The sequence below is a fragment of the Carcharhinus amblyrhynchos genome, chromosome 25, assembly GCF_965287045.1.
Source record: "Carcharhinus amblyrhynchos chromosome 25, sCarAmb.v2.hapA, whole genome shotgun sequence".
NCBI lineage: Eukaryota > Metazoa > Chordata > Chondrichthyes > Carcharhiniformes > Carcharhinidae > Carcharhinus > Carcharhinus amblyrhynchos.
Window position 1 is genome coordinate 9399387 of NC_137348.1, and position 25258 is coordinate 9424644.

At 47.4% G+C, this 25258-nt stretch overlaps 1 protein-coding gene across 2 annotated transcripts in view; it reads left to right on the top strand.

The window, feature by feature from the left end:
- Nucleotides 1–25258, top strand: part of cercam (cerebral endothelial cell adhesion molecule) — an 88936-nt gene that overhangs the window by 11930 nt on the left and 51748 nt on the right. For both annotated transcript variants that reach the window (XM_080212078.1, XM_080212079.1), the window contains exon 3: nucleotides 10608–10725. In XM_080212078.1, the coding sequence (XP_080068204.1) occupies nucleotides 10608–10725 (118 nt within the window). The remainder of the gene's footprint in view (nucleotides 1–10607; nucleotides 10726–25258) is intronic.

A 25258-nucleotide genomic window follows, 5' to 3' on the forward strand; every position in this document is an offset into this window, starting at 1 on the left:
GTGGGGTTGAGAGAATAGAGCCTGGATGGGATTGTGGTTGATGTAGACTCGATGGGCCGAATAGCCTCCTTCTGCACTGTAGGGATTGTATGATCCCCTGGTCGCCACACTCTGGTTCTTGTTCGTATACACTAAGGGAGAATTTAGCATGGCCAGTGCACCTAACCAGCACGTCTTTTAGACTGTGGGAGGAAACTGGAGCACCTGGAGGAACCCACCCAGACATTGGGAGAATGTGCAGACTCTGCATGGACAGTGACCCAAGTTGGGAATCAAACTCGGGTCCCTGGCACTGTAGATAGGTTTTTGGCAGACAAGGGATTTAAGGGTTATGGGGAGAAAGCGGGAAAGTGGAACTGATCCACTTCAGATCAGCCATGATCTTACTGAATGGCACAGCAGGCTCGAAGGGCTAGATGGCCTACTCCTGCTCCTATTTCTTATGTTCTTATGTTCTTATGTGAGGCAGTAGTGCCAACCACTGTGCCACCTTGCTGCCCATACTAGGGAGGTATGTACGAGCTTGCACTTCTGATCAATGTTTAGTGACCACCCTCCCCCACTTTGAAAGTTTGTGAACTGTTCTTAGACTATGATGCACCAGTCAAAACAGAGCTCTTGGATGTAACAGGCACCATCGTAGAATGAAGGACAAATCATTGTTGTTCTATAACACGGAGCATTGTCGCCAAGTGAACTCGATCTGGTTAGAGTCTAACTATAAGCAGCTCATGAGCAGAAGTAGGCTACATCCCCATGAAATATAATCGTATCTCCAGATGATAATGTTCCAACACACGGGCTGTTTTTCAAAGTTCAACTAATAGAGTTTCATTTTAAATGCATAGTGCAATGACCTATTTAAAATTGATATCTTAAAAAAAAGGCCCAAATTTAATGCAGCAGTAACAGGGATTAATTGTATCTCAGCCTTCTGCAATTCTATGATTAAATTACTCCCTTTTTACAGTTTTCTTTCAAAGAGTTTCTGTTAGGTGGCACAGTGGCTAGCACTGCTGCCTCACAGCGCCAGGGACCCAGGTTCAATACTGGCCTCAGGTCACTGTCTGTGTGGAGTTTGTATATTCTCCTGTGTCTGCGTGGATTTCCTCCAGTTTCCCCCCACAAATGTACGGATGGATTGATTAGTCGTGTTAAATTACCCCTTAGTATTAGGGGGATTAGCAGGGTAAATGTGTGGGGTTGTGGGAATAGGGCCTGGGTGGGATTGTGGTCGGTACAGAATCGATGGGCCAATTGGCCTCCTTCTGCACTGTTGGGATTCTGTGATTTTCCCCATGAGGGAGCTGAACTGTCAAGGGGAAGGTATGATCCGTGGTTAGTAACTGTCCTCCGCAACCTCACCCTCATCAATAAGCCTGGAACTGTGGTTCGCTGTCAGTTGACATGTATTTGGGTTTCTCTGTAATAATAATATGATGTCAGTAACCCAAAGGAAAATGATTATATTGTTACAAAGAGTGATTTTTATCCATAGAAAGTGACCGAAACCAATGTGGTAACGCAACAATAAATACAGTGAACTCAACAATGGCAGTCTCCAAAGCCCCCCTTGCACCACACCCCCACCTTCCCCTCCCCTCCTCCCATAACACACGCACACACACACACACACACCGCACCGCCCCCCCCACCCCGGGTCCAGCATACACCCAACACTAGGTGTCGGCCCCACCCCAGTGTATCCTTACGATCCAGCTATGAACACCTGGGGCCTCAGGAGTAATTGTTGATGGGGTTGGTCAACCGTGAGGGGATTCACTGCTGAACACAATCTTCAACAATCGTCAGTACATCCACCGTTTTCAGGAAGGTACCACTCGCTAGGAGTCAGGAGCGGGAAGGCTGGCTGATCTGATTGTTGCGTCCCAGCAGAGACTCGTCACAATCTGGGGATCACTTTCATTGACACCTGATCATTCGTGCCGGAGGACGGTAAGGGTGGCGACACGGTGGCGCAGTGGTTAGCACTGCTGCGTCACAGCGCCCAGGAGCACAGGGACCCGGGTTCAATTCCGACCTGGGGTCACTGTCTGTGTGGAGTTTGCACATTCTCCCCATGTTTGGGAGGGTTTCCTCCGGGTGCTCCAGTTTCCTCCCACATTTCAAAGATGTGCAGGCTAGGTGCATTGGCCATGCTAAATTGAACCTAGTGTTGGTGGTTAGCAGAGCAAAAATGTGGGCTCAAGGGGTTAGGGATTGAGAAGACTTGATGGGTCGAATGACCTCGTTCCGCACTGGAAGGATTCTACGATTCTAGGAGACTTAGGAATGTAGCGTAGTGGAGCCTGATAACGGATAAAGTGCTATTGAGGTTTGTCCTGTGGAATTCCTTAACACAAGTAATCTGGGTGTGTCTCACCGTGATTTATAGACATAACACAGGCTTTTTATCAAAGCATTCCCCACTCTCTCAGTCCAAACTTATTACAGAGAGCACAGATCTAAAAGATTTGGGACAGATCGCAGGAGAAACATTTGTACACAGAGAGATGTGGAATTCCCTGTCAGAATTAATGACTCAACAGAGAACATTTAAGGATAGGTTGGTGGGGTGCTTTAAGGAAAAGGGGATAAAGCATTGCTGCATGGGTTTCTTCCGGGTACTCCGGTTTCGTCCCACAGCCCGAAAGACGTGCTGGTTAGGTGCATTGGCCATGCTAAATTCTCCCTTAGTGTACCCGAACAGGCACCGGAGTGTGGGGACTAGGGGATTTTCACAGTAACTTCATTGAAGTGTGAAGGTAAACCCATTTGTCACTAATAAATAAACTTTACTTTTAATTTGAGAGACCAGTAAGTGCACTGAGGCTTCACTTGTGTTAAGGAATGTCCCAGTACGTCTCCGCTGGCAATGTCTAATCAGACAGATGTATTGGCTTCCCCTGTGTAATTTTACAACTGTCTGCCGATGTCCAAAGTAAGTTTGCATTAATTCATTCACCAGTTCCCCAGTGTAACCTCACACTCAGCTGCAAGTTAGTCCTGTGTAGCCTTGTACTTTGTTCGCTGCATCCGTGTAATCGTCCTCGCTGCCCGCGTGTAACTACATACTTGTGGAATCTCGCAGTATTTCTCCAGCAGACTTTGCTCTAACCCCCTGTTTGTACCGGGTGCTCTCTGTATTCTCAGACAGACTCTCTTATTAAACCTATGTATTAGCAGAATGACTGGCTCAGTTGCATATCCCAGTGCTCCTTCATATGTGATCTCCAACTGACTGTCGTTTCTCTGTGCGATTCCCTACCTAACCCTGCATCGTGTTAACTAACTGGATGCATGAGGAATGTTAGTGTTTCCACTCAGTGAAGTGGGAGTGGTGGAGAGGGAAGAGATCGTGACTAGTTCTTTCTGCTAAGTCTTTTTCCAGCTGCCAATTATTGTTTGAACATGATGTTTAATTTTCCATTGGCAGTTTGTAAAGCCCAATTGTCCTGCTCTGTAATTTGGCTGATTAGCTTCATCCTCTACAAGCGGTTTGCAAAACAGGCTGGTCGGAAACAGTTGATGCCATAATGTCAATTTGTTTTTGTCGATTCTTTATACGGTAACGCCTGCAGAAGACAGTGCATCTTCTTACAGGTTATAAATTGCATTATCTAATGAGCTAATGTGGGCAGCGCCACACACTCAAGCAATGGCTGGAGTTTGTTACCATGGCATTGGTTGGTTTTCCAAGAGTTCCAAACTGGGCCTTATCACTGTTGGCTAGGATTTACTTGGATAGGGCTGGGTTGGAGTTGAGTTGGATTGGGATCGAATTGTGTAAGTAAGGGTGGAATTAGATAGGGTAGGGTTGGAATCTGGTTGGATTGAGGTAGAATTATGTCAAGTAGGGTGGAATGGGATAGGGTAGGGTTGGAGTTGGGTTAAGTAGAATTGGATTGGGTAGGATAGAGTAGCATTGGGCAGAGTTGAGTTAGATTGGGGTAGAATTGTGCAAAGAAGGGTGGAATTGGGTTGAGTAGAATTGTGTTGGAGTGGGGTTAGGTTGGACAGAGTTGGGTTGGGTTAGATGGGGTGGTTTGGGTTGAATAAGGTTGGACTGGACTTGAGTGGGTTCGGGTAGAGATGGATTGTGGTAGAGTTTGGTTGGGGGGGGCTATGTTGAGTAGGGTTGGATTGGATTTGGGCTGGGTAGGGGATGGGCTGGAGGGAGGACGGTGAGGCTGGATTAGATTGCATCGGGTTGGGGTTGTGTTGGAAAGGTGGGAGGGTGAGGCTGGATTGGATTTGAGTTGGAGTTGGGTTGGGTGGTGTTGGACTGGATTCGGGCTGGAGGAGGGTGGGGGGGGTGGTGAGATAGGATTGGGTCGAGTTGGAATAGGGTTGTGTTGGCCATGGATGGAGTAAGGTCAGGCTGGATTGAAATCGGTTGGGTCAGATTGGGGTCAGGTCAGATTGGGGATGGGTTGGTTTGGGATAGGTTTAGAATTGGGTTGGATGTTGTTGGATGATGGGGAATGATTGGGCACGTCACCAAGGGGGCTGGTGGTAAGCTCACAAAGGGTGGTATCCAGAGATCTGCTCTGTGATATCATGGACCAATGGCCACACTTGACCCTTGATGGTGCACTGGAAGAACAATAATGATTGTTTCCCACACACACAGCCACTCTCTCCCCTGTTTAATTTATTTTTATCACAAGGTAAATAATTGTATGTTTCCCCAACTCAGATTCAACCCATTGATTAGTAACATTATTGCTTATATTCAGAACACAGAACTCTCCACGTCTGTCCAAACAACATCTCCTGTGTCTCCAACAATTCCTATGAAATAATTCATTACGTCTAGGGCTGGAACTCTCTGATCTCACCTGCAGCTAGGATTCTCCAGACCTGCTGCAGTGGAAGGAGATTTGGCTGAGCACCAAATTCTCCAGTCTCACTGGGAGCGACGGCAGTGTGTGAACGGCCAGAGAATTACCATTTGAGTCTCCCGTTCTCTTTGCCAGCCTCCCAAGCTTCAACTACCTAAATTTTGACTCATTTGAACCTCAGCTGCTCACATGGTATCCCACACTGACTCCCGTAATCTCCCATTATCCTTTCCCTTGCAAACAATCACTGGCTTTCTGTTCCCCCAGTGGTTCATCAGTGAGTACATTGTTGTGTTGTGGTTTGCCACTGGATGTGATAGCTTACTGCATGTGTGTGTGCATGTGTGTATATGTGGTGCATATATTTGGGCGTGTATGTGTGTGCATGTGTTTATGTGCGTGTGCATGTGTGGGTGTGCATGCATGTGTGTGCATATGTTTATGCATGTGTCTGTGTGTATGCATGCACGTGCGGGTGCATGTGTGCGCGGGTATGCATGTCTGTGTGTGAATGTGTTTGTGCACGTGTGTGTATTTGCGTACTTATGTGTGTTTATGTGTATGCGTGTGTATGTGGTGTGTGTATACATGTGTGCATGTGTTTGTGCTTGGGTGTGTGTCCTTATTTATGTATATGTGGTGCATGTATGCTGTGCGTCTGTGTCTGCGGGTGTACGTGTATGCGTGTGTGCATGCATGTGTTTGTGCGTGCTTGTGTGTATGTGTGAGTATCTCAGTGGGAGGCATTGTCTTCACTAACCTGAATTATAACTTCTCACTCATCCTATTCTGGACTCGCTGGGACAGTTTATGAAGCTGATATTATTTACATTCAGCCTCTTGCACAGAATCATCTCATCTGCTGCCAAAGTTCCCAGATTGGGATTTGTTCCATCAATTCCTGATTATTTTCTCATCTGCAGGGTCTAAAGTGAGCGAATGGAAGTGGATTTTGACAGTGTTTGTAATTGTCTTGTTTTGCCAAGTGTGGAATCTTGTCACTTGCCAAAGACAATGCGTTACTGGAAACAACCTGTTTGAGCATTCTCTCTGCCGTATCCTCGGTCACTCATTGTTACCCGCCACCAGCAGACGTCTGCCTAGCACTGATACCTGAATGGCGATGTCCTGGAGATCTGGGACTGACGTCAAGCTTGAGAGCTGGGGTAGGGAACGTGGCATAGTGACCATTTCAAATTGCCTTTTAATTAGACATAAGCCACAGGGGCTTGGAAAATATGTTTCAAATATTCATGTTTACTCTCATTAAACAAAACAAAGACATCAGACGTCTATGGTTTGACAAGACCAGAAATAGAGTTCCAGATGTCACAGACTCTCTCTCGTATCTGCTCTCTGTCTGTATTTCTCTCTCCTTCTCTTTCTAGTTGCTCTGATGTCTCATTGCTTTTCTGTCTGCTCTCTTTATCTTTCATTTTGCTGTTTTTTTTTTCACTCTTTCCTACCATCTTTCCCCCCCTCTATCCCCTCTTTACCCACCACAGAATCCCTACAGTGCATTCACAGGAACTCCATTCCTCCTGCCCCCCGCAACTCCCTAACCCCTGTAACCCCTAATCTACCCAACTACCCAATCTGGGACACTAAGGGGCAAGTTACCATGGCCAATCCACCCAACCTGCACATCTTTGGACACTAAGGGGCAATTTAGCATGGCCAATCCACCCAACCTGCACATCTTTGGACACTAAGGGGCAATTTAGCATGGCCAATCCACCCAACCTGCACATCTTTGGACACTAAGGGGCAATTTAGCATGGCCAATCCATCTAACCTACACATCTTTGGACACTAAGGGGGCTATTTATCATGGCTAATCCATCCAACCTGCACATCTTTGGACACTAAGGGGCAATATAGCATGGCCAATCCACTGAACCTGTACATCCTTGGGCTGTGGGAGGAAACCAGAGCACCCAGAGGAAACTCATGCAGACAAGGCGAGAATGTGCAAATTCCGCACAGACAATAACCCAAACTGGGAATTGAACCTGTGTCTCTGGCACTGTGAGGCAGCAATGCTAACCACTGTGCCACCCTCTTGGGTCTCTCGCTGTTCCACATCCTTTTCCCTCCATCCTCACTGCTCCCCTCATTCTTCCATTCATTCTCTCTGCATCTCAGTGATCAGCCTCCTTCGGTCTGCCCTGACTGAAGGTCTCCCTTCACCATTCCACCCTCCCGTGTCTGCCTGTAATTATCCCGGTGAATGCCGTTCACCCACTGCCACCGCCTGTGCAGCGGGAAAACAGGGCGGATAATCTCGCCACTTTGCCAGTGACAGAGCAGCTCCTGTACAATGCTGTGGAGATTCAATCCTCACTGTCTCCTAAATCTGCCCTTCATTCCATCAGCGAAAGGACATAGAACAGATTCCTGGCAACCCAGGCGGCCAGACTAACTGAGACTGGGTGGGGAACAAGCAGCTGAAACCAGAAACTTAATGACAGCTACACAGAGCTGAGACGGATGAGGAACACACAGTCTCTCTTCTCCAGCTGCCTAATTTCCTTTGTTCATTCCTGTTTATCTCTTTTCATTCCCTTCTCGTTCTGTCTGCTTCCACTTGGTAATGCATTGCAATGTCAGCTTGCACCTAAAGCTCAAGTCCCTGGAGTAGATCCTCAACTCTTTAATCTTCTAAACTGAATGTAAGGCTGTGCCTCAACTAGGAGTGTCCCAGTTGTTAAGACATTTCTCAAATCGCTAAGACTTTATAGCTGTGACCCTCTTGGGTCACGTATGAAGAGTGGGAGCTTCCATTCTAAAAATGCTGGTGGGAACAGAAAGCAGAATGTTTTCCGTGAGGGGGAAAGACTTCTGAACCCGCGCCATGTTGCACTGGTCGGCTCATTACTTCCATTTGTGATGTGGAGACCCCGGCGTTGGATTGGGGGTAGACACAGTAAAAAGTCTCGCAACATCAAATTAAAGCCCAACAGGTTTATTTGGTAACATGAGCTTTCGGAGCACTGCTCCTTCATTACGTGATCGGAGAGTTGGGTTCACAAACAGGGCATATATCGACATAGACTCAATTACAAGATAATGTTACATGATATCTTGTAGTTGAGTCTGTGTCTATATATGCCCTACTCTTCATCATCGGATAAAGGGGCAGCGCTGCAAAAGCTCGTGATTCCAAATAAATCTGTTGGACTTTAACCTGGTGTTGTGAGATTTCTCATTATACTTTGATTCAGAGCACAGAGGAGTGTGTGGTGAAGGCAGGGTGACAGCAGGAAATTGCCCTCTCTGCTGTTAACCTCGTGGGGGCGGGGGGGGGTGGGGGTGTGGGGGAGGTGGGAGTCAAAGATTCATGCACTATAGTTTTTTTTAATTCATGTGTGGGACGTGGGCGTCACAGACTGGCCAGCATTTATTGCCCATCCCTAGTTGCCCTTGGAGGACGGTTGAGATTCAGCCACATTGCTGTGGTTCTGGAGTCACGTGTAGGTCAGACCAGGTAAGGACAGCAGATTTCCTTCTCTAAAGGACATTAGTGAACCAGATGGGTTTTCCGACAATGGTTTCATGGTCTTCAGTAGATTCTTAATTCCAGATATTTTTTATTGAATTCAAATTCTACCATCTGCTGTGATGGGATTCGAACCTGGGTCTCCAGAACATTAGCTGAATTTCTGGCTTAATAATCTCGTGATAATACCGCTCGGCCATCGCCTTCCTTTTTGGGCACCCTCCCTCCCTGCCCCGCAAAGTTTGTTTCCCAAATCCCATTTCCGTCCCATCTTCCCCCCTATCCCTTTCTTTCAGCCTTCACACAGCTTGTGCTGCCGGCACACGATATAAGTCAAGTGGAGAGCAGGTCCAAGGAATGCAAAAGGAATGCGTACCACCTCAGAGCCATGGAGGAAATAAAGCTGAGCAGGCACACGTCACTAATGTACAGTCATAGAATCATAGAATCTCTACAGTGCAGAAGGAGGCCATTCAGCCCATCGAGTCTGCACCGACAACAATCCCACCCAGGCCCTATCCCCATAACCCCACATATTTACCCTAGCTAATCCCCCTGACACTAAGGGGCAATGTGTCATGGCTAATCCACCTAACCCGCACATCTTTGGACTGTGGGAGGAAACCAGAGTGCCCGGACGAAACCCACGCAGACACGGGGCGAACGTGCAAACTCCACACGGACAGTGACCCGAGGCCGGAATCGAACCCAGTTCCCTGGTGCTCTGAGGCAGCAGTGCTAGCCACTGTGCCACCATGCTGCCAGGGGAACATAATTTGCAAAGAAGCTTAATTCCAGTGAGGTGGCCTTTTGATCAGCTTGCATGACATTCTAATGCATGCAAAAGGGTTTTCGAACATTGCTGCTCAGGAGCTTGAACCGCGCTTAAACTCCTCAAAGCTGAATTCCGACAGTACGTCCTGACATGAGAAACTGGTTTTTGACCTCGTACTGAATTAAGTTTCCAGCTATTAGTGCAAGCTTCCCCCGGATTTAAACTCAATTTTCTCATTAAAACCTGCTTTCATTGTGTAATGGGGCTGTTTGGCGTTCATTGCAACTTTGTTCCCCTTGAAGTAGGCAGACCAAGTCACAGAGTTTTTCAAGGAGATGTTTAATGAAGCTATATAACAAGGACTCTGGAGGTCAGCTGTGGCCAGCCAGAGTACAGTCATACACAAGCAGATATAGCTTCAGCTTTGATTACAAACAATTAACATCTACCAATCAAAGTATTCATATCCACTCACAACTATTGATTAAGATTACATCATGCATAAGATACTAATGTTGAACACCAATTACTACTATTGCGCGTTGCTTAATTATAATATCCAATTAGTGTGAAGACTTAATCATGTTAGTTGACCTATTGGCCATGCTAAATTGTCCCTTACTGTCTCAGGAAGTGTAGGTTAGGCGGGATTAATTGGGTAAATATGTGGGGTTATGGGGAAGGGGCTTGGGTAAGATGCACTTTTGAAGAATTGGTACAGACCTGGTGGGCCGAATGGCCTCCTTCTGCACTGTAGGGATTCTATGAAATCTATTTCATACCACAGAGGAAATGTTGCCATAGCTAAGACCTCTTGGGTTGCATTGGCAACTTTAGCAGTACTTATCTGAGGGGACAGTAAGATGTCTCACAGCATCAGGTTAAAGTCCACAGGTTTATTTGGAATTATGAGTTTTCAGAGCACCGCCTCTTCATCACTGATTCACTGACTCACCTGAAAGACTCACCTGAGGAAGGAACAGTGCTCCAAAAGCTCATGATTCCAAATAAACTTGTTGGACTGTAACCTGGTTTTATTGTGCCCACCCCAGTCCAACTCCACCTCATATCTGAGGGAAGTGAGCGGAATTGGCAGGTCAGTATCAGGGCAGATTTAGCCAGGCAGAGCAGGGAGTGAGAGGTGGGATGGAAACTGATTAGACTCTAACCCTACTGACACCACAGCCACAGTCTAAACTCAGACCTGAAAGAATTTAGCCCCATGGACTGAAGCAACCGAAGATTTGGCTTGAAACTGTGGAGCTTTTCCCTCATCTGATGAAGGAGCAGTGCTCCAAAAGCTTGTGATTCCAAATAAACCTATTGGACTTTAACCTGGACTTTCAGCAGAGTGAGTGAAGTGGAAAAGAAGGCAATGGTTCCTTCAGGAGACAGACACATTGAACAGTTTATTAATCAAATGCTGACGTACTGTTGAAATCCTGTAGTTGTTTCCTGTGTTTAACTTTTTTTTTTCTGTCATATATAGAAGCTATCCCAATGAACTGGGCCCCAAGCATTGGACCCAAACCAGATTTGAATACATTATGAAGCTGAAACAGGCTGCCCTCAAGTCTGCGAGGAAACAGTGGGCTGATTACATCTTGGTGAGTAGAACTGACACCTACTCATATAAAAGCCTCGACCTCAAAGGGGCAAATGAGCTTGACCAATGAATGTATGATGTGTGATGATGGTGGTACAAATGGTATAAATGTATTTTTTTTTTCTTATTTTTCTGTAGAACATTTTAAATTTCAGTTTTATTCTACAGGCAGCCTGTGTCTGGAAAATATTCAGCTCAAGGGCTGTAAAAACAGGTCAATTGCTCATTTCAGCTAAGAAGTTGTTACTTTGATAGAACTAATGGACTTTTGTTTGCACAAAAGATTCCTTGGGAAGCTGATTGACAGGGTCACGTGATAATGTGGTTAATATGCAGAGCTGGGTCTGTAGCAGCAGATGTGTAGGCTAGATGGATTAATCATGGTAAATGTATGGGGTTACACGGGTAGGGCCTGTGTGAGATACTCTGTCAGAGCCTTGATGTTGACTCGATGGGCCTAATGGCCTCTGTCTGCACTGTGGAGATTCTGTGAGTCTATGAAAGAAATTTTTGCAGTATAGCGTTGCAGCTCTGCTGAAGTCAGAGACATGTATAGACTATTCCTGAGAACTCATCCTCTTCCTCCACAAAATCTCTCTGAAAGCTTCAAGTCTGTTAACACAATTTATAGCAAGTATGCCTGGGTTTGCTAACTGTGTTTATTTGGAAGTGGGTTTGGTCTATGGATGACTGGATTATTTGGAACTGAAACAGTTATAAGCTAGAAAGTAAAGTTGCTTCCTTTCATTTTTAAATATTGTTCAACTGATACTGGCTAGGCTGCTTTATTTGTTAATTATATTTAAACTATTTTGTTACATAAGTTTGTTTTACTGTAAAAGATTGCTGCTTTGTCCTGGAGTGAAGCATGCTGTCCTCGCATTTATGTCAAAATGGAGGAGACTTTGGGGTCTGATCTGGTGTTCTAATACAATATGGAGTTCTGGTTGCCACCCAAAGCACAGTTTTGTGGCGATCTCCCACTTTGGTTAAAGAAAGCTAAAAAGATACAACTTTTATAAAGAAGCTGGTTGGGTTGGAATATCTCAAGATGCTTCACACAGTGAGCTACTTTCTAATGCGCAGCCACTCTAGTTATGTAGGTAGCTTTTCTTAGAATCATAGAACTCTACAGTGCAGAAAGAGGCCCTTTGGCCCATCGAGTCTGTACCAAACACAATCCCACCCAGGCCCTCCCCCCATATCCCTACATGTTATACCCACTAATCCCTCTAACCTACACGTCCCTGGTCACTAAGGGGCAATTTCTTAACGTGGCCAATCAACCTAACCCACACATCTTTGGACTGTGGGAAGAAACCGGAGGAAACCCACGCAGACACGAGGAGAACGTGCAGACTCCACACAGACTGTGACCCGCGCCAGGAATTGAACCCAGGACCTTGGAGCTGTGAAGCAACAGTGCTAACCACTGTGCTACCGTGCCACCCTTTTCTTAAACCATCACAGCTGTTTATTTCTTTACTTTTCATGTTGATTGAGGGAGGAATGCTGAGTAGAGTGGAGGAAAGGCTCCTAGACCATAAAACCACTCGAACAGTGCAGCACACATTCATAACTCAGCTCTGTGGATCATAGGGTCAGAGCACTTGGGAGCTCAGGGACAAGTAACTGTGGGAAACCCTCAGTTTAACCCTTTATCCAAAGGTTGGCATTTGCAACAAAGCAATCTTCTTCAGTATAGCCTCAGTTTGAAGGATAGATTATACCCTCAAACATTAGTGTGCGCCCCAGCCAGAATGTGTGCCCCCGCTCCACACTGTTCAATGTCTAATTGGAAAGTTTGATTAGCTGGCGTTTTATGATTTATGTTGACTGTTCCCACCCGTTGCCACTGGCTGATGTTGGGGAAATGGTAGCCTTGTGGTATTGTCACTGGACTAGTAATCCAGAGACCAAGGGTAGTGGTGAGGGGACCCAGGTTTGAATCCCACCACAGCAGATGGTGAAATTTGAATTCAATAAAAAAAACCTGGAATTAAGAATCTACTGATGATCATGAAATCATTGTCAATTGTCAGAAAAACCCACCTGGCTCACTAATGTCCTTTAGGGAAGGAAATCTGCTGTCCTTACCTGGTCTGGCCTACATGGGACTCCAGAGCCACAGCAATGTAGTTGGCTCTTAACTGCCCTCTGAAAATGCAAATCCCCCAGTTCAAGCACAGTTAGGGAAGGACAATAAATGCTGGCCCCAGCAGCGATGCCCACATTCCAAGAATGAATAAAACAAAAAGAAAAAGAATCCAGTGCGTACAGGACTAATTATAGCAATATATAATATAGTAAGAGAGCACATGACCTGCACCTAGGGACAGTGTTGGACAGAGATGTGTGTTCCAACCAGCATGGAGACCAGCCTAACTTGTGTAGCCTTTACTACATAGTTCAAAGGGTCAGTGAAGGCAGTTCACCACTTTTGGACCTATCAAACTGCAGTCAACACCCTACACTAACAATCTGGTCACTAAATAAATCCCACAGTTACTGAGGATCCCCCTTGCTCCTGAGTGATCTGACCCTGAGATCCGCAGAGCTGCCTTCTGAATGTGTGTTGCACTGGATCAGTTGTCAGGTTTTCTGGGGGAAAACAACAGAAAGAGCCGGAAATACGCAGCATTCGGGCAGTGTCTGTGAAGAGAGAAATGGAGTTAACAGTGTGGACTGAAAATGACTCTCCTTCAACATTCTCTGTTCTTATTTCCGATTTCCAGCAATTTGTCTTTGGGTTAGGTTTCTGAGGCCTTTCTATTTATTTGACGCTGGCACTTGCGATTGTGCATCCTGTGGGTCAATGGGGCGTCATTATGTTTGCACTATTCCATGATGGAAAGTAGTGTTAATCAAGTCATTGTATTAAGTTAGTACTAAAATACAGCACTTTTAATCGTAGCAAAATATGGACGTAACTTTTTCAGTTTATTCTTTTGTGGGATGTGGGCATCGCTGGCTGGTATTTATTTCCCATCCCTAATTGCCCTTGAGCTGAGTGGCTTGCTAGGCAATTTCAGAGGGCAGTTAAGAGCCAACCACATTGCTGTGGCTGTGGAGTCATGTGTAGGCCAGATCTGGTAAGGACAGCAGATTTCCCTCCATAAAGGACATTTCTGGTGTCCAGATCACTAACTATCTGTCCTGGTTCCCCCATGCCAAATCTATAGTTAAGGAAGTCCACCAACGCCTGTAGGAGGCTCAGGAAATTTGGCATGTCTGCTACGACTCTCACCTATTTCTAACGGGTGCACCATTAGAAAGCATTCTTTCTGGATGTATCACAACTTGGTATGGCTCCTGCTGTGCCCCGAGATGGCAAGAAACTACAAAGAGTTATGAATGTAGCCTAGTCCATCACGCAAACCAGCCTCCCATCCATTGATTCCATCTACACTTCCCATTGCCTCGGAAAAGCAGCCAGCATAATTAAGGACCCCACGCACCCCGGACATTCTCTCTTCCATCTTCTGCCACTGGGAAAAAGATACAAAAGTCTGATATCACGTATCAGCCGACTCAGGGACAGCTTCTTCCCTGCTGCCATCAAACTTTTGAATGGACCTACCTAATATTAAGTTGATCTTTCTCTTCACCCTAGTTGTCATTGTAACACTACATTCTGCACCATCTCCTTTCCTTCTCCCCTATGTACTCTATGAATGGTATGCTTTGTCTGTATAGCACGCACGAAACAATACTTTTCACTGTATACCAATGCATATGACAATAATAAATTAAGTCAAATAGTGAACCAGATGAGCCTTAATGACAATTAATGGTAGTTTCATGGTCACCATTATTATTGAGACTAGCTTTAAATTCCAGATATACTAATTGAATTTGAATTTCACTGGCTTTCATGTTGGGATTTGAACCCATGTCCCCAAAATAATAGCCTGGGTCTCTGGGGTACAGGTTCAGTGGCATTATCACTGTACCACTATCTCTGCCAATGTACTGGTGTGTTGACTCATATTTTGACTTCAAGCTAAATTATTTTGTGATGTGAAGATACTCAAATAGGAATGTATGTATTTGGACCCCCTGCCATGGGATGTTGAGGTGGAAAAAGATCACAGCGCCAGAGACCAGGTTCGATTCTGGCCTTGGGTGACTGTCTATGTGGAGTTTGCACATTTGAGCTTTGACAAAGGATCATCTGGACTCGAAACATCAGCTCTTTTCTCTCCTGACAGATGCTGCCAGACCTGCGGAGATTTTCCAGCATTTTCTGTTTTGGTTGGAAAAAGACCAGATGGCTTATCAAGCCTGGCTCTCCATCAGAATGCTTAGAGTGTCAGAATGAGACATTTTGAACTGTATTTGAGTAGATTGGTTATTTAACCATCCAAAAGAAGCAAAGAATTCCAGGGTCTAGAATCGTAGAAATCCTACAGTGCAGAAGAAGGCCATTTGGCCCTTTGAGTCTGCACAGACCACAGTTCCACCCAGGCCTTATCCACATAACCTGGTGTATTTACCCTAGCTAGTCTCTCTGACACTAAGGGGCAATTTAGTATGGCCAGTCACCCCAACCAGCACGCCTTTGGACTGTGGGAGGAAACCGGAGCACCCAGAGGAAACCCACGCAGACATGAGGAGAATGTGCAGACTCCACACAGACAGTGACCCAAGCCAGGAATCGAGCCCGGGTCCCTGGCGCTGTGAGGCAGCAGTGCCAACCACTGTGCCACCCACCATCTACAGGAGGCTAAACCTGCAAAATTCCTCTCTCACTCCTTCAGCCAATTAAAACCAGTCCAGGGAATCAAAAGCAAAATGCTGCGGATGCTGGAATCTGAAACCAGAACTGAGGGAGCCAGAAACATTAACCAGATCTGGCAGCATCTGTCAGGAGAGGAACAGTCAACATTTCGAGTCCAGAGATTCTCTGTCAGGTGATTGGCCATGATAAATTGCCCCTTAGTGTCAGGGGGATTAGGACAGTAAATATATGGGGTCACAGGGATAGGGCCTGGCTGGGATTGTGGTAGGTGCAGACTCAATGGGCTAAATGGCCTCCTTCTGCTCTGTAGATCTTATGATTCTATTACTGAAAGAAAACATTCAGCTTGGCAGAGAGTGAACCAGAGTTAACACCTCAGCTCACTGACCCTCCCTCAGAAGCAATTCAGGGGGTTGGTGATGTAGAATGAAACTGTCCTGTGACACACTTGATGTGCGTTTACCTACATTCTGAACAGTGCCATCAGGAAAAGCTTCATAGCCAAGGACAGGAGGGTGGCAGAAAAGTTCAATTTCTCAGGGTATGGACTGTGAACACCAATATAACCCAATAAAGGGTTACAAAGTGCAGCACGGTGGCACAGTGCTTAGCACTGCTGCCTGACAATGTCAGAAACCCAGGTTCAATTCTGGCCTCGGGTCACTGTCCGTGTTCAGTTTGCACGTTCGCCCCGTATCTGCGTGGGTTTCCTCCCACACTCCAAAGATGTGTGGGTTAGGTGAATTAGTCATGCTAAATTGCTCTTTAGTGTCAGGGAGACTAGCAAGGTAACATTGGAATAGTTTAGGTTAGAGGGTCATTAGATTGGTTCCACTGGTCGGCGCAACGTTGAGGGCCGAAGGGCCTGTACTGCGCTGTAATGTTCTAAATACGAGGGGGTTATGGGGATTGGGCCTGGGTGGGATTATTGTTAGTGCAGCCTTGATGGGCCAAATGGCCTCCATCGGCACTGTATCAATTCTATGATTCTAAGAATGGGGCAGTCAGCCCAGCTACTAACTGGCAATTTGCTCATTTAGATATTGCAAAGATATGGGAGGGGTATTTCAATTTGTGTGGTTTGTTAAAATCTTCATTGCCCCAGACGTTGGTGTTTTCACCCCACCTACATTGCGAGTTTTCACATGAATCTTGGTCTGGCAATGTCTCACCCAGCAAAGGGTAACTCAACCTCAGAGACAAGTTTTAAATGTGATCCTTTCTTTCCATCCTGTGGCTGGCCTGGGGAACCTTTGGTTTCCTTGGAAACCTATTACTCATTCCTACTTCGACCATCGTTAAGGGAAAATAAATCGCTCCCAGGACAGATGTGTTCCTAATCGACAGAAATTGGTCCCTTCCAGTGAAATGATGTTATCGGCTGAGATTGCACAATGTCCGGGTCCGCACGCAGTCACTCGGAGGCTCGTGTCTCCCAACGTGATCTGTTTTCTCGGCCTTTTGGCTGAGACCAAGTGTAGTATCGACATGCTGTGCTTGGTTGAAGACATTTCAGCTTCATTTGAAGCAATTTTTCAAAGCGGCCTCTTGGCCTTTTGGCTAAGGTGCAAATTAGATCAAGCCTTGGAGGAGGAGCTACGCCTACTCCAACCAGCTTGGATCATGTAGATCAAGCCCTGTCTTGCCAGCTTGGATCGGGGATGTCCCAACTTGTTGAGACTCTGAATTGGATTTGATTGGATTGAAATGGAATAAAAACAAACAAAAATGAGACATCCCTCCAGGTTTGAGTTGAACTCACAACCTCGGCATTGCGAGCACCTCAACCTGCACAATCCCACCCAGACCACATCCCTGTAACCTCCACCCCCTTATACTAAGGAGCACTTCAGCATGGCCAAACCTCTTGTGTACTGTGTGCTAACTGATTGCACCACTGGAGCACAGCAACATTCGTTTGCATATGTGTTTTAAGTTGTGTCATCTTGTTAGGGTTTGTGTGTGTGTCTCTCCGGGCAGGGGCTAGTGGGCTCCGGGGAAGGGGTGGTGAGTGGGCAGTGGTGGGCTCCGGGGAAGGGGTGGTGAGTGGGCAGTGGTGGGCTCCGGGGAGGGAATGGTGGGTGGGTAGTGGTGGGCTCCAGGGAGGGAATGGGGGGTGGACAGTGGTGGGCTCTGGGGAGGGGATAGGGGGTGGACAGTGGTAGGCTCCAGGGAGGGGATAGTGGGAAAGAATCATAGAATCCCTACAGTGCAGAAGATGGCCATTTGGCCCATTGAATCTGCACCAAATACAATCCCAGCCAGGCCCTATTCCCATAACCCCCACATCTTTACCCTGATACTATGGGGCAATTAAGCATAGCCATTAACCTAACCAGCACATCTTTCAGACTGTGGGGGGAAACTGGAGCACCCGGAGGAAACCCACGCAGACACGGGGAGAATGTGCAGTCTCTGCACAAACAGTGACCCAAGCTGGGAATCGAACCCGGGTCCCTGGCGCTGTGAAGCAGCAGTGCTAACCACTGTGCCGCCCCCAGGAATGAAGCTGATCTCAGAGATCCATTAACTGTAAATCTGTGAGCATTGATTTGATCAGGATAAAATTCAGATTACTGCGGATGCTGGAATCTGAAATCAAAAGAGAAAATGCTGCAAAATCTCAGCAGGTCTGGCAGCATCTGTAAGGAGAGAAAAGAGCTGACGTTTCAGAGCTTTGTCAAAGCTGATTTGATCTGATCTGATTTGATTTATTATTGTCACATGTGTTAGCGTACAGTGAAAAGTTTTGTTTCTTGCGTGCTGTACAGACAAAGCATATCATTCACCCGGCACATAGGGGAGGAGTAAAGGAGAGGGTGCAGAATATAGTGTTACAGTCATAGCTAGGGTCTAGAGAAAGATCAACTTAATGTAAGGTAGGTCCATTCGAAAGTCTGATGGCAGCAGGGAAGAAGCTGTTCTTGAGTCGGTTGGAATATGACCTCAGACTTTTGTATCTTTTTCTGGATGGAAGGAAGTGGAAATGTCTGGAGTGCGTGGGGTCCTTGATTATGCTGGCTGCTTTGCCAAGACAGCAGGAAGTGTAGACGGAGTCAGTGGATGGGAGGCTGGTTTGCGTGATGGATTGGGCTTCGTTTACACTTTGTAGTTTCATCCGAACTTGGACAGAGCCAGAGCCATACCAAGCTATGATATAACCCAGAAAGAATGCTTGCAATGGTGCATCTGTAAAAGTTGGCATGAGTCATAGCTGATATACCAAATTTTACTGTTCATACTCCCTGGGACATAGAAGATGAAGGGGCCAACTTGACTTTGATCTGATTTGATTTATTATTGTCACACATATTAGTATCCAGTGAAAAGTATTGTTTCTTGCGCGCTACACAGACAAAGCATATTGTATGTAGAGAAGGAAAGGAGAGAGTGCAGAATGTAGTGTTACAGTCATAGCTGGGGTGTAGAGAAAGATCAACTTAATATGGGGTAGGTCCATTCAAAAGTCTGATGGTTGAGGGTCTTGAGGATTTTGTAAGGAATTGGTGAGGAACGGAGGGGAAACATCTACCACTGGTGGGGGCAGTCCAGGACAAGAGGTCGTAACCTTAACATGAGAGTCACACTGTTCAGGGGAGAAGTGTGGAAAGGCTTCTTCATCTAAGGGATGGAAAAAGTGTGGAATTATCTCCCAGAAAAAAACAGTGAAATGTAATCATTTTCGATCTGAGACCAGTTGATGTTTACGGGACAGGACTGTAGCAGTATGTGTAGCAGTATGTGGAGTCACGGCACCATGGTTAGTACAGCTGCCTCACTGCACCAGGGCCCGGGTTCTATTCCGGCCTTGGCTGTGTGGAGTTTGCACATTCTCCCCGTGTCTGAGTGGGTTTCCTCCGGATGCTCCGGTTTCCTCCTACAGTCGCAAAAATGTGCAGGTTAGATTGATTGGCCATGCTAAGTTGCCCCTTAGTGTCGGGGGGTGGATAAGCCCTAGGTGGGATTGTTGTCAGTGCAGGTTTAATGGGCCGAATGGCCTCCTTCTGTACTGTATGGGACTGCATGAGCAGATCGATGGAGTTAAGAGATTGATCAGCTGGGTTCTGGTTGAATAGGGCTACAAACAGGCCTGAGGGGCTGAATGGCCTATCCCTGTTCCTGTATTCCCTAAAGGTCACCATCAGGAAACATTCCAGCTCCAGAGGCTGCACAAAAGAAAGCAACAAGATTTGAGATGAAAGATCTACAAGCACTGACTTGTTAAACAAGGGGGAGTTCAGCCTCAGAGAGATACCTTTGCTAAAAATTAACTTATGGGATGTGCTGGCTAGACCAGTATTCATTCACTATCCTATTTGCCCTGGAGAAGGTGGTGGTGAGCTTTGTCCCTGAAGCGTAGGTACAGCCACAGAGCTGGAGGCTTTAAGGAGCTACGTAAGGTGCCTAACAGCAGACAGAACGTGAACCAGAAAGAATCTGGCTGGGCTGCGCCAGCACAGAGTTTCAGAATTTTGAAATCAAATTTAAGCTAATGTCAAGACAATATTTTTCCAAACATTTGAGTTAGGAATGGTTGGTGCTAATGCTCCGGAGGGATTGCTAAGCCGAGTACACTGGACTGGTTTGAGAATCAGTCAGGATACCACAGTGGAAAGACGTGGGTATTAATCCGGAAGGATTAGATAAATGGCCTTTTCATTTTAAACTTATTTTAGGATCTTAATGTCATCTGAGAACAATGAGCAAAACTGTGCTGCGAGTAACAAAGGGAAGTGACAGATAGAATCCTAACAGTACAGAAGGAGGCCATTTGGCCCATCGAGTCCCTACAGTACAGAAGGAGGCCATTTGGCCCGTCGAGTCCCTACAGTACAGAAGGAGGCCATTTGGCCCATCGAGTCTGCACTGACTCTCCGATAGATCATCCACCCAGCCCCTATCCCTACAACCCCACATATTTACTCCACCAATTTATCCCCAACCTACACATCTTAGGACACTAAGGGGGCAATTTAGCCTGGCCAATCAACCTAACCCTTACATCTTTGGAGTGTGGGAAGAAATCAGAGCACCCGGAGGAAATCCAAGCAGACACGGGGAGAATGTGAAAACTTCACACACAACAGTGACCCAAACCGGGAATCAAACCCAGGTCCCTGGCGCTGTGAGGCAGCAGTGCTAACCACCGTGCCGCTCCTGACTGGTCAGCGTGGCTGTAGCATTTACAATATTTAACTTCCACGTGGCAGTGGTAGAACAAGAATTAATTTTCTAATCACCGTAACTTTACACAGATTACAGATAACGCAGACCACAAAAAAACTAACATCTGCTACTATCAAATATTAAGAATAACAAAGGGCAAAAATTAATTTGGCAACACGTTTGTCACCTTTAATATCACACTTGCCAGTAAAGTCCCTAGCCAGACGTCAGTTAATGTTTTACCAGTGAAAGAGGTTGCACGTCTACATTATTGGCCAGCATCTGACTTCTAGCAGATGTTCGGCTGCTACAGTCTGAATTTGGCCATGTTACGAGCATTTGGCAGCAGTCAAGAGCCAAGTTCCACAGTCCTCTTGGGGCCTTGGCAATCATACACAAACAAGCATCCAAGGACTTAAAGTACAAACCAGTTCTCGAGCGCTCAGTACAGTTCGGGTGATGGTGAATGTGAGAGAAAATGAGGCGGCATTTTCACCACAATTACTGGTGTCCGCCAGCTTTAAGGGGCCCTTTCGCTGAACTTTGAAAGTCCAGGGCAGATTGATTCTGTTTTTGTTTCCATTTCTGGAGGAGACGGGGATCTGAGCAGTTCTTTCCAGCCTCTCCTCCATCTGTATGAATCACAAACTAATCAGTTAGTGTCTGCAGTGTCTGATCTGAAGCTCCCTCTCCAGCATCCTATCCAACACACAAAGTATTCATAGAGTCAGAGAATCCATGCAGCGCAGAAGGAGGCCAGTTGGCCCATCAGGCCTGCACTGACCAAAATTCCATTCAGGCCCGATCCCCGTAACCCCAAGTGTTTACCCTAGCCAGTCCCCCTGACACTAAGGCAGAATTTAGCAGGACCAATCTTTCGGTCAGTGGGAGGAAACTGGAGCACCCGGAGGAAATCCATGCAGACAGAGGGACAATGTGCAAACTCCACACAGACAGGCACCCAACTCTAGAATTGAACCCAGGTCCCTGGCGCTATGAGGCAGCAGCGGTAACTGCTGTGCTACCGTGCCACCCTGATTGAGAGTATTTATTGTAGAAACAGGCCCCTGATAGAATCCCTACATTGCAGAAGGAGGCCATTCAGCCCATCGAGTCTGCACCAACCACAATTCCACGCAGGCCTTATCCCCCCAACCCCATGCATTTACCCTGCTAAACCCCCCCATGGGCAACTTACCGTGGTCAATCAACCGAACCCGCACATCTTTGTGGGAGGAAACCGGAGCACCCGGACAAAACTCACCCAGATATGGGGAGAACGTGTAAATTCTGGTGACCCGAGGCTGGAATCGATCCCAAGTCCCTGGCACTGTGAGTCAGCAATGGTAACCACTGGGCCGCCCTAATTGTAAAGTATTTATCGCAGAAAAAGGTCATTCAACAGCTCCATGCTGGTGTTTAGGTTCCTCAGTTTTCTCCTCACACCCCAGTGCCATCGACATTTCCCTCAATTACTTTCCTCCCTTATGGATGTATCTTACCCCCTGGATCGCATCAGTGCTGTTTGTCTCCCGTTAGTTAAACCATGCAGTACCTGACCAGTTAGGTATGCCATTAGGTATGACCATCGAGTGTGCACTGACTACAATCCCACCCAGGCCCTATTCCCAAAACCCCTCATATATTACCTGGCTAATCCCCCTGACACTAAGGGACAATTTAGCATGGCCAATCAACCTAACCTTTGGACTGTGGGAGGAAACCCACACAGACACGGGGAGAATGTGCAGACTCCGCACAGACAGTCACCAGAGGCCGCGATTGAACCGGATCCCTGTCAGACAGCAGTGCTAACCACTGTGCCACCATGCTGCTAGGGAACATAGAAATTAGTAGCAGAAGGAGGCAAATTCAGCCCTTCGAGCCTGCTCTGCCATTCAGTCAAATCATGATTGATCTCTCCCTGGTCTCAAATCCACCTTCCCACCTGTTCCCCTTATGGACTAAAGGGGAATAGAGAGATATAAGGAGTTGATTTAGATAGGATAACATAATCGACACAGCTCGGAGGGCCGAAGGGCCTGTTCCTGTGCTGTACTGTTCTTTGTGATATTGTGTCCTGAAACGGAGAGGAGGTTTCTACACTGCAGTATCCTGGCTGCTGAGTGACTTATTGGCAGTCCCGGATGTAACTGTGAAGGAGCAATGCCGCAGGAGATCTGCCGATCTTTAAAAATAAATGACCCTGCAGCATTCTTCGCAATCGCTCTTTGCGGCGGGAAGGTGACTTTTGGTCTGTTATTGGTCTGCTGGCTGCCTGGATCCGTTCCAGCGAGGATGAAGCCAATTGGAATGCTCACTCATTAACATGAAGCATCTTTGAACATCCTGAGTGCACCAGGAAGATAGGTCAAGTGAGATCACCATCATCAGATTAACGAGCTGGTAAAGAGATTAAAATCTGCAGCCAAAATCAGACCCGACTATAATTAAAATTACAGTTCTCTAAATGCCTGGGCAAAAATCCCTCCTGTCCCTGTGGTGTTACCCAATACAGTAAGAATTGAAATGTCTTTCTCACTATCATTGTATGTTTTGATTCTATTCTTTTATTTACTTCTTAATTTCATCTGTTCATTAGTGTCACAAGTAGGCTCACATTCCCACTGCAATTAAGTTACTGTGAAAATCCCCTAGTTGCCAAACTCTGCCGTCTGTTCGGGTACACTGAGGGAGAATAGGGTGGCACAGTGGTTAGCACTGCTGCCTCACAACTCCAGAGACCTGGGTTTGATTCCCGGCTTGGGGTCACTGTCTGTGTGGAGTCTGTATGTTCTCCCCCCGTGTCTGTGTGGGTTTCCTCTGGGTGCTGCGATTTCCTCCCGCAGTCCAAAGACATGCTGGTTAGGTGCATTGGCCGTGCTAAATTCTCCCTCGGTGTACCCGAACAGGCGCCGGAGTGTGGCGACTAGGGGATTTTCACAGTAACTTCATTGCAGTGTTAATATAAGCCTTACTGGTGACTAATAAATAAACTTAACTTAGAATTCATCGTGGCCGATGCACTTAACCAGCACGTCTTTGGAGTGTGGGAGGAAACCGGAGCACCCGGAGGAAACCCACGCAGACACGGGGAGAACTTGCAAACTCCACACAGACAGTGACCCAAGCTGGGAATCGAACCCGGGTCCCTGGCACTGTGAGGCAGCAGCGCTAACCACTGTGCCACCCTTGTGCCACATGAATGGGCACTGCAGCTCAGCATTACCCTGAGGTGAGTGGTTCAGTTCCATATTGGACATTGCCCACTCGGGCCAATGTGGAACAAAACCACTCACATGGGCAGCACAGTGGCACTGCTGCCTTACAGCGCCAGGGAGCCGGGTTGGATTCCGAATGACTGTCTATGCAGAGTCTGCACATCCTTCCTGTGTCTGCATGGGTTTCCTCCGGGTGCTCCAGTTTACTCCCACACTCCAAAGATGCGTGGGACGAATGTCCCAAAAAAATTTTAAGTGTCGAATTTGCGTAAAAACTGGAGTAAATCCCGCTGGTTTTTTCAGCGGGGTTTTCAAAACAAATCTCCCACGCTCTGTGTACTGCAGAGTGCGTTAGGGTGAATTACACTGAAAAGCTTGGGGTGGGCCTATTCCCACTGCAGAGGTCAGCAGCATAGCGCTGAGCAGGCCACTGCACTGGAGTCCCCACATTGAAGGCTTCCTGATCTCTGGTCAGCCCCGTGATCCCACATCGCTGACCGTACAACACCCACGGCCTGATCGTCGGCCCCTCCCCCCCCCCCCCCCCCCCCCCTTCCGGACATGACCGGGCCGGCCTCAACCCACCCCCCTCCCCCCCCCCCCCCCCCCCCGTACCTGCCCCAACCCACCTCCATGTTCCCCCCTGCCACTCCTGCAGCCCTGACCTCCCAATTTCCCCCCTCCACCCACCAGCAGCCTGATCTCCCCCCACTACCACCCCAGTGCCCAGCCCCCCATCACTGGCCTCCCCCACTCTGTCACTCAGCCCGAGTGCAGAGTGGCAGCGGGATCCCCCACCTCCACCAACCACTTCCCATCAGGCCCTGCTCCATCAGGCTCTGCCCCCCTTGGCATTGCCCAGTGCCCGATGGGCAGTGCCAAGGTGCCACATTGGCAGTGCCAGGGGCCCGGGCTGTCACTGCCAAGTTGGCAATGCTCAGGAGGCAACCGCTGCCCCCCTCCTACCTCCCCCTGGTGCCTGACCCTCTGGGTGGCCCCGATTGCCCTCTCACCCCCCCCCCCCCCCCCCACTCCAGCAGTGTTGGACTGCCAGCTCCTGGTACATGGGGAGCTATAGAATTCCCCACTGGAGTGAACCACTCCTGGCAGAGGGGTGGGGGGAGAGAGGCAGCGGCTAGCAGGCCCAGAGATCTCAGCCATCTAAATTTGCTATTTAAATTGTATGCAGATTGGGATTTGAATAATTTATGCGTTCCGTGCCAATTTCCGTCAAAGAGCCGATGGTGCCAGAAATCCAGCTGCTGGAAACGCGCGGTTGCCGTGGCGCCCAGTGGGGACCCCCCCCCCCCCTCCACTCCAGTCTGCCGGCCCGCAGCGCTGGGAGAATTGCCCTCAGACGGGTTGGCTGGAATGACCATGGCAAGTTGTCTCTGCAGCCTTTTGCT